The sequence below is a fragment of the Lethenteron reissneri genome, chromosome 65 (genome assembly GCF_015708825.2).
Source record: "Lethenteron reissneri isolate LAM-NWPU_2019-01 chromosome 65, ASM1570882v1, whole genome shotgun sequence".
In the NCBI taxonomy this organism is placed as follows: Eukaryota; Metazoa; Chordata; class Hyperoartia; order Petromyzontiformes; family Petromyzontidae; genus Lethenteron; species Lethenteron reissneri.
In genome coordinates this window covers 12981105-12996160 of record NC_083843.1, presented here as the reverse complement: position 1 = coordinate 12996160, position 15056 = coordinate 12981105, and the positions used below count along the sequence as shown (strand labels likewise).

At 49.6% G+C, this 15056-nt stretch overlaps 2 protein-coding genes across 2 annotated transcripts in view; one reads left to right on the top strand and one right to left on the bottom strand.

Annotated features, from left to right (window-relative positions):
* LOC133359677 (zinc finger protein 271-like) overlaps positions 1–15056 on the top strand; it is a 185557-nt gene that overhangs the window by 50536 nt on the left and 119965 nt on the right. The window lies entirely within an intron of this gene.
* Positions 2536–15056, bottom strand: part of LOC133359661 (uncharacterized) — a 29233-nt gene continuing 16712 nt past the window's right edge. The window contains exons 8-10 of the mRNA XM_061578146.1: positions 6331–6852; positions 5266–5583; positions 2536–4843 (exon numbers count right to left, since the gene is read on the bottom strand). Coding sequence (XP_061434130.1) covers positions 3888–4843; positions 5266–5583; positions 6331–6852 — 1796 coding nt within the window. The 3' untranslated portion in view covers positions 2536–3887. The remainder of the gene's footprint in view (positions 4844–5265; positions 5584–6330; positions 6853–15056) is intronic.

Here is a 15056-nt window from a genome sequence, read left to right as displayed (position 1 = left end):
CCAAAGAACCAGAGAGTAGGGAGTCCTCCGTTTGGACAGCACAGAGGGGTGAGAGGAGGAGGCGCCCCCCGCGGCAGTCACCGCGACTCGCGTCGCGTCCTCCGCTCCGTTCACGGGGCTCAGCGATGGCTGCTCGACTCCCTTTTTTTCTTTACGATGCAGAGGAAACAAGAAAATGCTCGGTGTAGTCGGAACTTTGCTTCGTTCATCGTTTCGTTTTTCTTTTTTCAATGATTTGCTTTACGTGCCCCCCCCCCCCCTAAATGAAATATTTCACAACATTTCGATTTAAAGCTTTCGTGACTGCAGGGATTCATCTTCTTGGTTCTTACTTCCCTTCTACGTGACTTTACCGAAAGAACCAAGAAGATTTCACAACATATTCCACGCTCTGTTCTCCTCCTTCTTACCCCTTCCCTCTCTCTACCCCCCTCTACCCCCTCTCTCTACCCTCTCTCTCCCTGCTCTATGTCTATGTTCCTCCTATGTTTTCTATGTAATGAATTTTTTACTACGACAAGTGCTGCATCTGCACCCAGCCCTTCTCGCAGTCCTACGGCCTCTAACGGCAGCTCTAATCTGCATGCAGAGCTCCCCGTCATCTGCCACCGAACACTCGGCCTCCTCCAGCGCCCACCGCTCCTTGAAGGCCGCCACGGCGTGGGTCACCAGCCGCGCCGCACGGCGGGACTCCGGCCCACACCCCCTGGCTCCGACCAGAGCGCGGAAGATGCCCAGCCTGCTGGCCGGACGTTTCCCCTCCACGGCCACCTTCCTCGCCCTGTATATGGCGATCTTGGCGTCCCTCTCTCTCTGTGTCTGTGTGGCTGCTGTGGGGGGGGGGGGGGGAGCGATTGTCCCTTCACATCAGCGGCTGCGTGGGGCGCGGTTCGTGCAGCTCAGAGGGGATCGCGCCACCTCGAGAGAGCCTCGGAGCGTCGTAGCGAAGGGAGGTGGAGAGGGAAAGATGTGAATGAGGAGGTGGGAGGAGGTGGAGGAAGAGGTGGGAGGAGGTGATGGAGGTGGAGGAGGTGGTGGAGGAAGAGTTGGGAGGAGGAAGAGGGAGGAGGAAGAGGTGGAGGTGGTGGAGGAGGTGGACGGGGGCAAGACGAAGGAGGAGGTGGAGGAGGTGGTGGAGGTGATGGAGGAAGAGGTGGAGGTGGTGGAGGAGGTGGAAGAGGTGGAGGAAGAGGTGGGACTGTTGGGGGGTTGCCAACCCTCCCGGTTCGGCCATGAGGGTCTCTGCCGGAGTCGCCATCGGCTCCCCGTGAACGCGTGAAGCTTCGCAACTTTGGAGGGTTTTTCTTTCTCTTCAGAATATTAATAAATTATTCGTGAAAATTAGTCCGGAGTCGCTTCAGTCAGAGTCGGCAACCCGAGCCCACAGGAATGTGTCCGAGTGCTTTTACTTTACAACAACCACAACACGACGCAGGCGGCGCAGGTAACACTCGCTCGCACACAAAGATCCCCCGCGTAGCCCGCCACAGGCCGTCGGGGCAAGTGCCGCTGGTAGCGAAGAGCAGCGCCAATGAACCACGGGGGCTGTGGCACACGAGGGGGTGGGGGGCCAGCACCACGCCCGGCCGCCTTTGTCTCCCCAGCGCTTGAGGCTGAGTCGACCTAGGGGAGACCCAAGACCCCCGCCTGATGAGACTCCCAGCCACTGTGCCGCAACCCGCGGCCTGGAGTCCAACTCAGAGGTCGGAGCGGGGCCCGGACACGCGCTGCGCTCACCGCTGCGCCACCGCTCCCCGCACCTCCGCGTCACGTGACACCGCGGCGCGTGCCGCGTCTCGGGCCGCGCGCGCGACCCCCCCCCCAGCCCCTCCCCCACCGCGCGTCCTTTGTTGCCGTGGCGACCGCGTGGGGCCGCGCGCGCGCCCGGGGCCTCCATTCCCGCCTCCCCCCCAGCCCCGCCCACAATCCTCCCTCGCTCCTCACCCCCTGCCGAGCCCCCACCTCCATCCACCCCCCGCAGCCCCCACCCCCCGCAGCCCCCACCCCTGACAAACCCGCGAAAGCGCGCGCCACTGCGCTCGCGGCGGGGCGCCCGCGCATGCGCAGTGCCTTCTAAGCTGCCCTGTACCTGGCTGGCTGCTGGCTGGGCTCCTGTCGACCACCCCGACACGAACGCTGTCTGTTGAGAACATTTTGCCAGCATCAGGATGTTGAATGATAAACAAAGAAAAGCCCTTCGCCCTGTCTGCCGTAAATATATTAACGGAGTATGCAACTTCTTGCCCACCGTACGTAGTAAACCGTGCTAATCAGAGGTCCCCACGGATGTATAAACATTTCCCCACCACCGCAACTTCTGAATAATTTCCACAGCGCTTAGGCTACTCGTGGTGGAGTAAAAAAAATAGCTCAGATGACTTGCAGACACGCATTCTGATAAATACAGGGTGTTTTTAAAAGATGGACCCAATTTCAAAGCAGTATATTTCACGATGGCAACATGTTACAATTACACAAAAAGTTACAAACGGTTTAATGAGCTATCAAGTTTTACTAACCATTTAGTAAATGCTCTATGTGCCCCTCCACCTGCTGTACGGACAACATCGAGACGATAGTTGAATTCGTCCCAAACGCCTCTCAAAGTGTCTCTTCTACTGAAGTCACCGCTGCCGTGATTCTGTTTTTGAGGTCATCCAGATTAGTCGCTAATGGTGGCACAAAAACACCACCGTCTCTTGTGCCACCATGCCCTGTGACATTGGCGGATCAATGCCAACACGCCGTTGAAACGCAACGCAGCACCGCAATTACGGATTCAGTCTCGCTGAACTGTAGAACGCCAAAAGGCGCATCTGGCTGTAAAAAAAAAGCTGTCTCTGGTGTGGGCCAATCAATTTCAAGGAAAGTGCACATACATTATCAGAGTGCTGTTTTTTGTTTGCATTTTGACCGCAGGTATTGTGGTTAATGCAAACATGATCCCTTGTAAAAAGGTGTCAGTTTTGTGCCAGATAAAAGGGTAAACACCTATTATTATATCATTGAGCAGTTCATTCTTGCATTCTGATGTTGCATCGCAGCTTCCGATGTCCCTTCAATATCAGTGAACTCCACCAGGTGGTGCAACATCATACATCATGCTCAGAATCTCGGACTCATTACAGCTGCACCAACAGATTCGTTCTCGGAGTTTGGAGGAGATGAGTCGCTTAACTGTAACACGTGGGCCGATAGGCTCACAGTGAAGATCGTAAGCAGGAAGACTTATTCACAATTCGGGCAAATCTCCTGATGCAGCTGGTTGTGATCACCAGTGAAACGTCGTAAATGTTGTGTTTATTCGCCATCAAACCCATGTGCTCAAGGAATGTTGTTTACTTTACTGATTGGCTGAATAAGATGAGTTACATAAAAAACCAAATATAATTTGGTGCTATGCTGCGAGTAGCCATCAATTCTCTGCACTTGAGAATCTGGATTCATCTGAAATCTCAACACCTGCACAGTCGGCGTTTTGTGTCCCTCCACTCTCACGCTCTTCCCTCTCCCCTCCTTCTCCTCCCCACTCTTCTTCTCTCATGCACCATTCTCGGCATCGCTCTCCTTTACTTCAACCTCTCCCACCTCAATCTTGATTTGAAGCTTTCGTGACTGCAGGAATCCATACTCTTTGGTTCTTTCGGTAAAGTCACGTAGGTAGAAATAAAACAAAACAAATCACGACGTCTCGATCGCAACACAAGCAATCTCTCCCACCTCACTCGAAGCGCCTGTCAAGTACCAATAAACTGCCCCCATAATTGTCTGCACTCTCCCTTCATTCTCTACGTCATCCCCACCACGCCTCCCAATTTCCTTCACTTCCCCAGCACCATTTCCCCCCATTCCTCCAACGCAACCTCAGTCTGCTATGCTTCACTCTCCTACACATCACTCTCCTGCACTTTCCCATCCTGCCCCAACTCACTCTCCACTGCCTCACCGCTACGCACAACGCTCTTTATTCCTGCCTTACTCAACATTTCCCAACAAGTTTCTGCGTTATCTTTACTTTTCACGTTGTCTGTAAAAGTCTCCACATCTTCCTTTGTCGCATCGCCGCTCTTCCCTGCAGCATTTACCACTGCTCCTCCATCCTGCGCCTCGGGGTCAGGGTTCACTCTCGCACTCTCCCACCCCTCGCTCTTCCCTGCCCCACTATCCCCCACCTCACTCTTCTCTCCTCCACCCTCTGCCACATCACTCGCTACTCCAGCCTTACTTTGACGACCATTCTCTTCTGCTCTCTCCTCATCATTCCTCTTCCCCACCTCACCGGTCGGTCCTTCACCCTCCTCAAACCGTAGACTCAGGCGAAGTATGGTGACCGTCCCCTTGTGCACGCACAGGGCGGGGTAGAGAGGGCTTGGAAAGGCGGTGGCGTTGAATGAGTGCAGCCGCCTCCTGGTGTCGGCGCAGTAGAACGAGAGGAGCCCCTCTTCCCAACGCAGGTGTACGCCGATCTTCCTGGGAGGAGGGCGCACGGCCGCCAGTGCGGTGTGGCGGCCGCGGTGGCTCGCCGCGTAGCCGCCCTCGCGTCTCCACAGGCACCAGGAGTCCGCGCCCGCGCCCAGGAGCTGCGCCTCCGCGCTCCCTCCGCGCGGCAGAGTGGCGCACGCGACGCCCACTCTGAACTGCTCCGCGCCGCCCACGTCCACCTCCCAGTAGTGCGCGCCGCTGGAGAAGCCCTCGCGGCACAGCGCCTGAGCGGAGTTCTCAAAGCGCTCGGGGTGGTGGGGGTAAGAGTGGCGCTCGGAGGACAGAGTCACCGTCCTGAGGTCGACGGAGAGGCGGAGGTCGGAGTACACGGAATTGGGGTTCACGGTGGGAGAGCACCTTTCTGAAAACAAATCAAGAATAGTGATATGTTTGCATGCGTGTTGAACTTCTTCCTCGCCGTACGTAGCCAAGAGTGCTTATCGGAGGTGCATGCTTAAAATGTAAAACAATGAGATCTTTATTTTACCAGATAAATCGTTGCTGATTGTGGATGAATACATAAAATATCTGGAATATAGCAGCATTTTGGTCGTAAACGGCATCGTTTATAGCAACAGCAGTGACAGAGCGAACCTTTGTCAGAGCCACAGATGATTGACACTTCATGCCCACTTTGACGTCTCACTCTCCTGACAAGCTTCCCAATGTCCATCTTGTACACTGACGTTGACAAATTATCTTACAACAATAACGCTTGTGATGACTATAAACTGAAGCGTGCAAGCATGAGGTGTGCTGGTATTTAAGTGGTTTGTCTCTTACCTGACAATTGCAACATGGCGAGGAAGTCTCTTTCATTACTTCTAGTGACTACCATCACTTCCTCGAGCTCCCCGTCCTTCTTTACACTTTCAACTTCCTCGCGGATGAACTTTTCACACTTTCTGGGGGTTTTCTCCATGTACGCCTTCCAGTATATGTTCGCTTCGATGTGGCCCTGCATCAACATCTCATGCAGGAAGAGATAGGGTCTCCTGCGCAGCAGGGCCACCATATCAATCCGCACAGGCGTCAAACCGGCCTTGTCCTCATCGACCTTCTGGAGAACAGATTTGTTGACATCACCACTGAGGGGTTGGGCTAAGAGAGGGGTGAACAAAAACACGCGAATGAGAGACGTTAGGGAGTCCGAGCAAATGCAAAATCCTCAGCCACAGGCAATTGTTAGGCAGAGCTGCTTAATATCTCAAGGCATTGCTGCGTTTCAGTATCTAGAACACTGTCTCTGAGTGCGAGTTTTAACGATCCACACGAGTGGATCGTAAAAAATAGATGAAGCTACAAAATGCAAAATCTGACGTGTTTTGAAGCTTACACAATTCTCCATATTTGTAATCAGTTTTTGTGATGTAAATATTATAATTGATTATATTACTACCAGCCATCTTCAGCTGGAGAATCTCTAAACATGCGTAGCGTTTAGTTTGGCTAAACGAGGGCACGGAAGTGGCTATGTAAATGTAAGGGATTAGCAAGAGGCTGCTCTTCAATCTCACAGTTACATGCTAATTTCTCACATTAACATCACTAACCCCGGTCACTTCTTTATAACCCTTGAGCTACACCCATTTAAACCCTTTTAGAACAGCCTACCTCAGCAGTATACTGTGCTTTCCCACCTGATGTCGTGATTCTATTTAGTTTTCATTTTTTATTTTATTTTCACCTACTTGACTTTACCGAAAAAACCAAAGAGTATGAATCGTACTACTAGCGACGACAACCTGAGTATTGCTATTGCAAGAGTGATGTTTAAGCTGATATCAGGTGAAGCCTACTGCCAATAACTAGGTGATGTATGTTAATTATATGAATGGCTGATCTCACCAATGGTAATCGATCCACTGAGCAGCAACATTGCAGGATGAAGCGTAACGGAGCGTTCCCACTCATGCAAATTAAAATCGTGCAGAGGCGTCATGGTCTCAGCACAAACAAACGTGAGCTTCAGATTGCCACAGTCCAGGTGAATCCCGATTCGCTGGGGAGGCACTGGCGGGTTCAGCATGGTGACTTCTCCATCGTGAGCAGCCACGAGCTCAGCCTCGCGTCTCCACACGCACCAGGACATTCTAACCCCGTCCAGCCCAGCAATACATTCTTCTCTCTCCATCGCATTCTTCCCACAAGCGACACCGACCATGTATTGCTCTGCACAGCCCACGTGCAGCTCCCAGTAGTGGCGCCCGGAGGAGAATCCCTCTGAGCACAGCACTTGGGGGACGGCCTCAAACCTCTCCACGTGATATGGGTACATTTGTTCAGCTGCTTTCGTTACCGTCTTGAGGTCCGTGGACAGCAGTAGGAACCCATTTGCTGTGTTAGGGTCGTATGTTGGTGAGCAGATTTCTGTAACTATAAAAATAATTAACGGAGTTATCGGATGAATGAGATCATTTGGCGTTGATGATGCTGCCAGGGGCACCACCGCTGCTCCTGCTGTGTTGGTTGAACGGTCGAATCATGGCAGTGGGGCACGTGGGGTAGTTGTGGGGATGAGAAGAAAATGCGCAGCTTGGGGGACGGACGCGTGGAACATAACCCAATTAACATAACGAGGCACAAACACGGTTGCTGTGGAGGATACTGAGTGGTGTTGATGTCGTTATTGATGTCATCATCAACATCAACAACTGAGATCAAACGACTGCCACAAGAAGGCGTTCAAGTCGTTTCCATCTCTCACAAACCTGAGATCTAATAATCCACCGACCACCTGCACCAAACTCGTTTAATTGCCCCGTCTCCTCAGCGGGCATCCTCCACCGCTATATTTGACCATCGCCTCTCATCCCTTCTAACGGCACGTTCTGTCCCAGCCCACTTGCTCTTCTTGACCGTTTGAATGATGCAATCTACCAAGCTGCCCTGACCAGCGTGGCTACCACTCTCAAACACCACAGCATGACCTACACATCGAATTAAACATATTACGTTATAGTGATAAAGGTAATGTTGCAATGTACGAGTCATTTATGTACTTACCAGCCTGACTCTGAGCGGCGATCACTCAGCCACGTCCACACGGCACCTCCACTCGAGGCCATCTTCTCTTGGATCATCTCCACGGCGTCTCTCACAACGACAACCTCCACCTGCGACACGGCCACTGTTAGGACGTGGACTCTGCAATGGAACTTGCATGGATTGAGCACAAGGAGAATGAGGAGCAAGGAGAGACGGCAAAGATTCAGACTGATGAGGGCGAAAAGGCGACACAGAGAAAGTTACAAGCGTGGCAAGATATGGTGAGGCAAGACCATGAAAGAATGTGTAGACCAGGGTGAGGAGTTGGAACAGGCAGCGTTAGTAGCCGATCGTGTGCCTGGAGTGCGGTGGTGATGGTGGTGGAGGTGGTGTGGTAGGAGTTGTCACCTGTGGTTCCGATTGGGTTGGCTCGGAGCGATCGTCGCTACTCAGCGGTTGCCTCTCAGAGTCGGTGGCATTGACTTGGGAACCTTCATCATGACACACAAACACGGGCATTGTGGTTACACAGGGCAAGTCCTGAGGGCAGGGAACGTCCGGTTTGAGAAATCATCCCTCGAATAGCGAGGAACACAACCAGACTGGTGGCATTGAGGAGCAGCGTGTGACCCAGTAGCCCTGTGTTATTGATCACTCCGTATTCAGTGTGTGGTCAATTTGTACTTATGAAACGTGTGATTACTTCATGTGAATATATTCATTACCAATTGAAAATGAATCAACAGCAGTGAGTGTTAGGGTGAGATCAGGTTGTGGTGTTGGTATTTTTCGGTCGAAAATTTATTTTAACGTCAAGTGTGTCCATGTTTTTTATCCACTTGTCAAAGCAGGTTATAGACACTGTTTGACAACAGAGTGAACACGATGCCAGGATGACAATGGAACTCACCCACACGTTGAGATGTTTTCACTTTCTTAAACCAATATACGAAAACAGCAACTCCACCCAAAGCAGCAAAAATAATGAATACGACGACAACCCAAATCCAATTCAATGAGCCTACAACACAAAACACACACGTAATATAATGTTATATATATATGCAATATTTACACTCGCAAAACAACAAGATGTTCTACTCAGTGTTGAAGACAACGCCGGTGGATTTGAGCTAGGCCAGTAGAAAAACTCAAAACGGAATGTGTTCAAATGAATGGGGTGACTGCAAGTTTCACCACCCGCTCTTCCCACCATGGTAACTTTCTCTAGTTCAGCTGCCCAGGGCTCTTCTTATTTTTCTGACCGTCCTTTCACTGCCTCCCACTTTTCTCTATGTTGCCCTCCTCTCGATGTTCGTGTTGTTGTTTGTTGTTGTTGTTGTCGTAACTTGCTGACCCCCCTGCCCCTCCTGGACATCTGTGAAAAAGAGCTTCATAGCTCTACGGATTCCTCCTCCTCCTGTAGTCTAAATAAAGATTCTGATTCTGCTGAAATGCATCTGCTCCAAGCTCCGTCCACACAGGCTGATATTGATGGATGTGTAGTGACAGGGTGCCATTTGCTGGCCATGGGGGCTAACTACGGGTATAGGTGCGTTATAAAACGACACACATATAAGCAACCACAAGGGGGGTGTAACTGGGCCAAGGGTCAAGGAAGGGATCGGTCTGGAAGCTCCTGAAACCAGCGAGAGAGTTCCATTAGAGAGGCGTGGCCAGGAACGGGGCTTCGCCACGCTGGAGGGATATAAGGGAGAGGCAAACGGGGGTTCGAGGCTGTCATGGGGGCTGTGGTCGCTGTCATCACTGCATCTCTTCGTCGTCATCGTCACTGCATAGCTAGCCGGCTATGCAGTCTTCACGGTCATCGTCACTATATAGTCAGTCAGCTATGTAGTTGTGTGTTGCCAATGTGGCTGTATGGGTGACTAAGCTAAAACTCACTCAGCGCTCGTGTTATTCCGTGAACCTGTCCTTAAAGTATCGAGAAATAAATAAGAAACCCTCACTTCTCGGAAGTCAACTCATTACAGATGTATAACACGTAGGAGGCTTTCGCGACCAATATCATCAATAAGCGTTTTTTCTGGGTGGGATTGCGTAAATATAAATGTGCCGTTAAACCTGCCACCACCCGACACAGCCCAATTAGTAAGGGTTGGCACGTAGACAGAACGTGGTGCCAATTCTTTACTAGTACAGCACACTGGCTGTGTGTTGGAGAGTGAACCCACAACATTTACAATTCGAGTACGACGTTTCGCCAGTAATTACAAACCGGCATGTATAGCTCAGTGGGTCTTACGTGTCTAAAATAAAAATAGCTTTAAAAAATCCTTCGTTTTAGTTTAATTTTGGCATAAAACTAGCCACGTGGCCGAACACAAACAAATAACGATGAACGTATTGGCTACGAAAATCTACGTTGTAATTTAACCACACCATGTACAACAAAACTTGTGTCTTACCCAGGGCCAGATTTGGACTTGCTGAGGGCCCTAAGCTATGTCAAGCTTAGGGTTCGTATATCGAGTAATTCCTGTTTATCACGTAGGAAGGACAAGATCAATGGTCCCGCATAATGCACATGCATAATGTACGTTGACTCAAGAGCTTAGAAGTTTGGTCACCACATCTACGCCTCTATATAAGGAACGAAACAGGTGAACTTCTCCACAAATTTGGCTGTCGCCTGATGAAGATAGTTATAATTACTGGCGACACGTCATACTCAGTTTGTAAATGTGGTTTGGCTCTCCAACACACCGGTGTGTTGTACTAGTGACGAATTGGCACATTCTGTTTACGTGACAACCCTTACTAGTTGGTTGTGTCGGGTGGTGGCGGGTTAAATGACACATTTATATATTTACGCGATCTAACCCAAAAAATTTCTATTATTGAGTAATGCCTGCATATTTTTTGTCATATCGGAATGAAAATAACCGCTCTCGACAGCAATTTTCCCCCTACCTCCTTAATTTCAACCGATTATGTAAAACTGTAAATGTATTATTATTATTTTGGGGAATTTAGAGGCCCCACTTGATAATGTGATGCCCTACGCTGTAGCTTACTTAGCTTCAATGAGTTGGCTCCTAAATAGCTGACCACCAATCTGCTTAAGTTTTATATTCCACTGCGATAAACCGTACATCTGCTAATTCTCAACAGTTTTTACTGCAGGCTTTCTCCATAACTTGACAAGATTCACATGGAGCTCATGACTATAGAACTGCTTGCTGCTGTTGTGTTTAGTTTGTTGTCCTTTCCCCGCATCTCCAATTATCATGGTTGGCTTGCGTATGGTGCAAAGAAGTTAAAGGCACATACCTGCACACAAAGCTCTTTGAGGCCCTGTGCGAATAGCGCTGCAGAAACCAAGTTAATCATTATCTTGCCTAAATCCGGCACTGGTCTCACCTTTAAGAACCTCACAGGGTTCGGACTGGCTTGGTCTGTACATTCCTTCCACGCACTCGCACACCGTGTCGCCAGTGGCGATGCATTTATGCTGAACAAGCTCCCCTGGCAAAGAAAGTCGCGCGAACACAGCGTACAATTGTCATTGCTTAACGAAGGGCATTTAAGAGATGGGCCTCAATAGAACACGTGATCGCACGATGTACTAACACCACCACTGTTGGGAACACAGCGTCACGGGTGTGAGAGTTGAATAAGAATACGACAAATACTTTGCTCGTCGCAGATTCTGCATTCTTGGCAGCTGGTAAGGTTATTTTCCGAGTCTGTGAATGTTGATCCGTCGCTACACGAAAGGCAGAATGGGAAATGTTCCTCAAATACACAGTCTTCAACCTTCGCTGTCCCTGTTGGGTGAAACAAAGGTTATTATTATGTTGTTGTTGTTTATCTCAGTTGCTAATAAGAGGACCGAAGTCAATGCCTCTCACCGTGGAAGCAAAGTGGAGAGGCAGGTGAGGGGTTTTGAATTAGCTTCTATCGGAGGGCTCAGAGCAAATATTTGATTGTTTGCTACCACCTGAGAAGTCGAAACTTGAGCCTCAGCAAAGCGTTTAATCGCCAATTAACGTGAATTATACGCAATAAATTAGTTCAATGTGTACGATTTCACATCATCCACTTTGTAGCTAACTACGTTAATTTAAAATAAACTGAATTTTCTCTTTTTACTTTACCAGCTAAAGCTCACTGATCTATATTGCTTTTTTTCAGAAGCAACTTGGCCACAAATGATAGCTCAATAGATCATACCAGAATCTAAACTTATGCTGGAGAAAGCCGATGAGCTGAAAACCGCTTTTTCAAAGATGTCCAGATGGGGTGGGTCAGAAAGTTAAACCAACAAACAATCCTAAAAATTCTAGTCGTGCAAAGTATAGGGAAGGTAAAAAAAAAAATCACAACAATAAATACGTAAAACAGACAAAGTATATGTATTCAAACGGCATGAGTACATCAATTCCGAAGCTTATCATGTGGAAATTGATAGCAGCTGCCAAATTATATAAAACTCGTGACGTTGGTTTTAAATGTGGAGGGAAAAACCGGAGGACCCGGGGAAAACATCCACGTGACCACGGGGAGAGAGACGCAAACTCCAAATATACAGCAGGCGTCAGGGTCGGGATCGAACCCACGCGCACCGCTGTATCGCAGGCGTTTATTCTGTATCCTAATTTCGACTTTCGATCGGACAAAGAATCCACGTGGCTTCGTCACCTGGGGGGCACAGCGGGCAGCAGACGTTGGTCTCTGTTCTGTACCTTCCTGGGGGGCAGCCATCTTGATTGCCCTCTGCAGAGAGGGGGGCCATCTGCACATACACACACCACGTTAACTCACCTACACTCACACGTGTACCATGTTTACTCACTTATCATCAAAATTATGGACATTATGTGCGCCCATCCAACACTGAATGTCAGTCTAATAACCACGTAAATACAATTCCATACTATGGGGACCTCATTTGCCAGTAAAAATATGATAATTGGTTCTTTACCCTTCTATCTGGCAAGGTGTCAGTTTTGTTGCCAGATAGAAGGGTAAAGAACCAATTATCATACAATTCCATAATTCATGTTACTTATTTACGAGTGCTAGCCACCACTCATAAAACAAAGACAACCGGCTGACTCCCGAAGTGAGGGGAGTGTGTGAACGCTTGACCCGAACTATCCTTTAACAACACAAAGATTCATCGAGGCAGCTCGATTCTCTTTAGTCTACGAGTTAACTCCCTGCTACTTCACAACCGCTGCTCACCCTCTTTCCTCCAATTCCAAAACCCCTCCACATCCTGGCAGCGCCACCCCTCCCTATTGATAACCCCTCCCAGTTTCTTCCACTCACTCCTTTATTACCAACCCGTGCCCCCCCCCCCCGTTTCATTACCCAATGAACCCTCCACAGGTGAACAATCGCAATCACCCCTGTGAACACCACACCGCCACCGTCCCCTTATCGTCACTCGAGCAGCAAGCACAAATGTGCAATTGATCGCCTGGCTAGGAGAGACCATCGAGCATCTACAATACCTAGCACAGACAGACAGGTATTGGAATTGTTACCCAGATTGAGGGACCCAAGGTCACAGCGACCATGCAGAGGCTGTGGACAGCCGTTTTGAAAACGCAGTCTCGACGGTGAGCTCCATAATTGCGTACTAATCCGGCCCAGTTGCAGCCCTGCGGACACAACACTTGTGAGTAATTAATGTTGTGCCAGATGTAGACTACACAAGGTGCATTGTGAATACCATGCAAAGAGTTTGAAGATGACGTGATGGGCTCACACCTCTCGTCTTCTCAAGATTACTTTTTCCATTTGGCCCTTTCACGTTTTTACACTCGGATCCCAGTTTGTTCAGCATGGGAGCCGTCTAACGCGTGACGCCGTGAGCGGTGGCTACCCCCTCACTCCGCTACTCGGCATCTGTGAAAATAGCTTCGTAGGTCATGGGATTCATCCACTATGAATATTCTGATTCTGATTCAGTTCACGACTCTCGAATTGGTCCCTGGACTACGCAGCCCAACGGTGTCCACGTTAACTCCCCCCTCCAGTGGAGGAAGTCCACGGTTTTATGACAAGGACCCAGCTCTGCATGCACCTCCTGTTGGCTTCTCGCTACGTGTGAAGACAAAGATCCCCAGTACAGATCCACAGTGCAGCTTCTCTAACCCTTTGCTGTTAGCGAGTAGCAGCGCCTATGAAGATCAACCCGAGGGGTTTGGTGGCCAGCACGACCACGGTCCACCTTTGTCTCTCTGAGGCTGAGTCACAATGCAAACACAGACACACACACAGACACATACACAGATACACACACACACATACACAGATACACACAGACACACACACACAGACACACACACACACGTAACTTACCAGCATGAGTGTGTAGGTTAGGAGCGTGGTGAGCAGGCGGAATGGAGACATGGCCCAGGAGTTGTCCACACGGATGTGTGGATGCGAGCGAGAGGCGATGGACTCCCCTTGACGCTCACGTCGGGTTTCTGACCCTTACTGAGGACGAGGAGGGTGCGGCTCGGCTTTATGAACTTTGAGTCCAATAAAAACGCAACTGGTAAAGGTCATTCTTTGGGTCTTTCGGTAAAGTCACGTAGATTTTATTTAAACATATCGACGTGACTTTACCGAAAGACCCAAAGAATATGAATTATTGGAGTCACGAAAGCTTTAAGTGAAGATTTGGTAGAGGTCATTACAACACTCACGATCATGTAAAAGGTCAGAGTTAATGTATTTATTTATTGAAGTTAGCAAGGTTGTACGGACATTGGAAGAGAGACAAACTGAATGGGGAACTTAGACGTTGAGCAATGCCAGTGAAAGAAGCAGACAGAGAAGTGTTGTGTGGTGGCTGGACACGGTGTGGACGACACAGGCAGTGTGGAAGACCGAGTGGAAGGGGCCAGTGAGCGTAGTTCATGGGAACAGTAACCAAAGTGATAGCGATAGAAGAGTAATACGGAGGTGACTGACTGCTGGTGAGGGAGTGAGTCGAGTGATTGACTGAGTGCTGAATCGTCTATTAACGGGACTGCGTTAAGTTGAATGCTATTAGCACAACGAGTTTGGAACTGTGTGCCCCGCCCCAGATATTAAAACAGCAGTGGGCTTTCGCGACCAATATTCTTCAAAATGAAGTGGTTTGGATCTCTTCTTCGTGTCTCATGTCCAGCCTTGTTAGTCTTTGGCCAATATTCTGCACAGGCCACCACTTCTGGTGTCGGCAAATATCCAAATCTTGAGGAATGCATTGTGGTGCTGCAGGGCACCTCAGGAGATGATCCATGGTTTGCTTCTCCTGACAAGCACATTGCTCGGTTGCACAGAAGCGCCGTGATTTCATGAGAGGGTTGCAACTTGCCGAAACCCACTCTCAGTCTGTGTAGGCTCCGCCATGTGTGTCATTTGCAATTGGAGCCAGATGCGAGCTCCTCACTGAGGATGATTCCTCGCCGGCTCCATTCAGCAGTTTTGTCACTCGATGTTGTCCCATTATTTACACCAGAGGGAAGTTCTTGCAGATTGCGGCGATGTGGTCACTGGTACAGTGGAGCACAAGAAGCAGTTTCTCGATGACAGACGACGGTGGGCTGGCTGATGGCCAT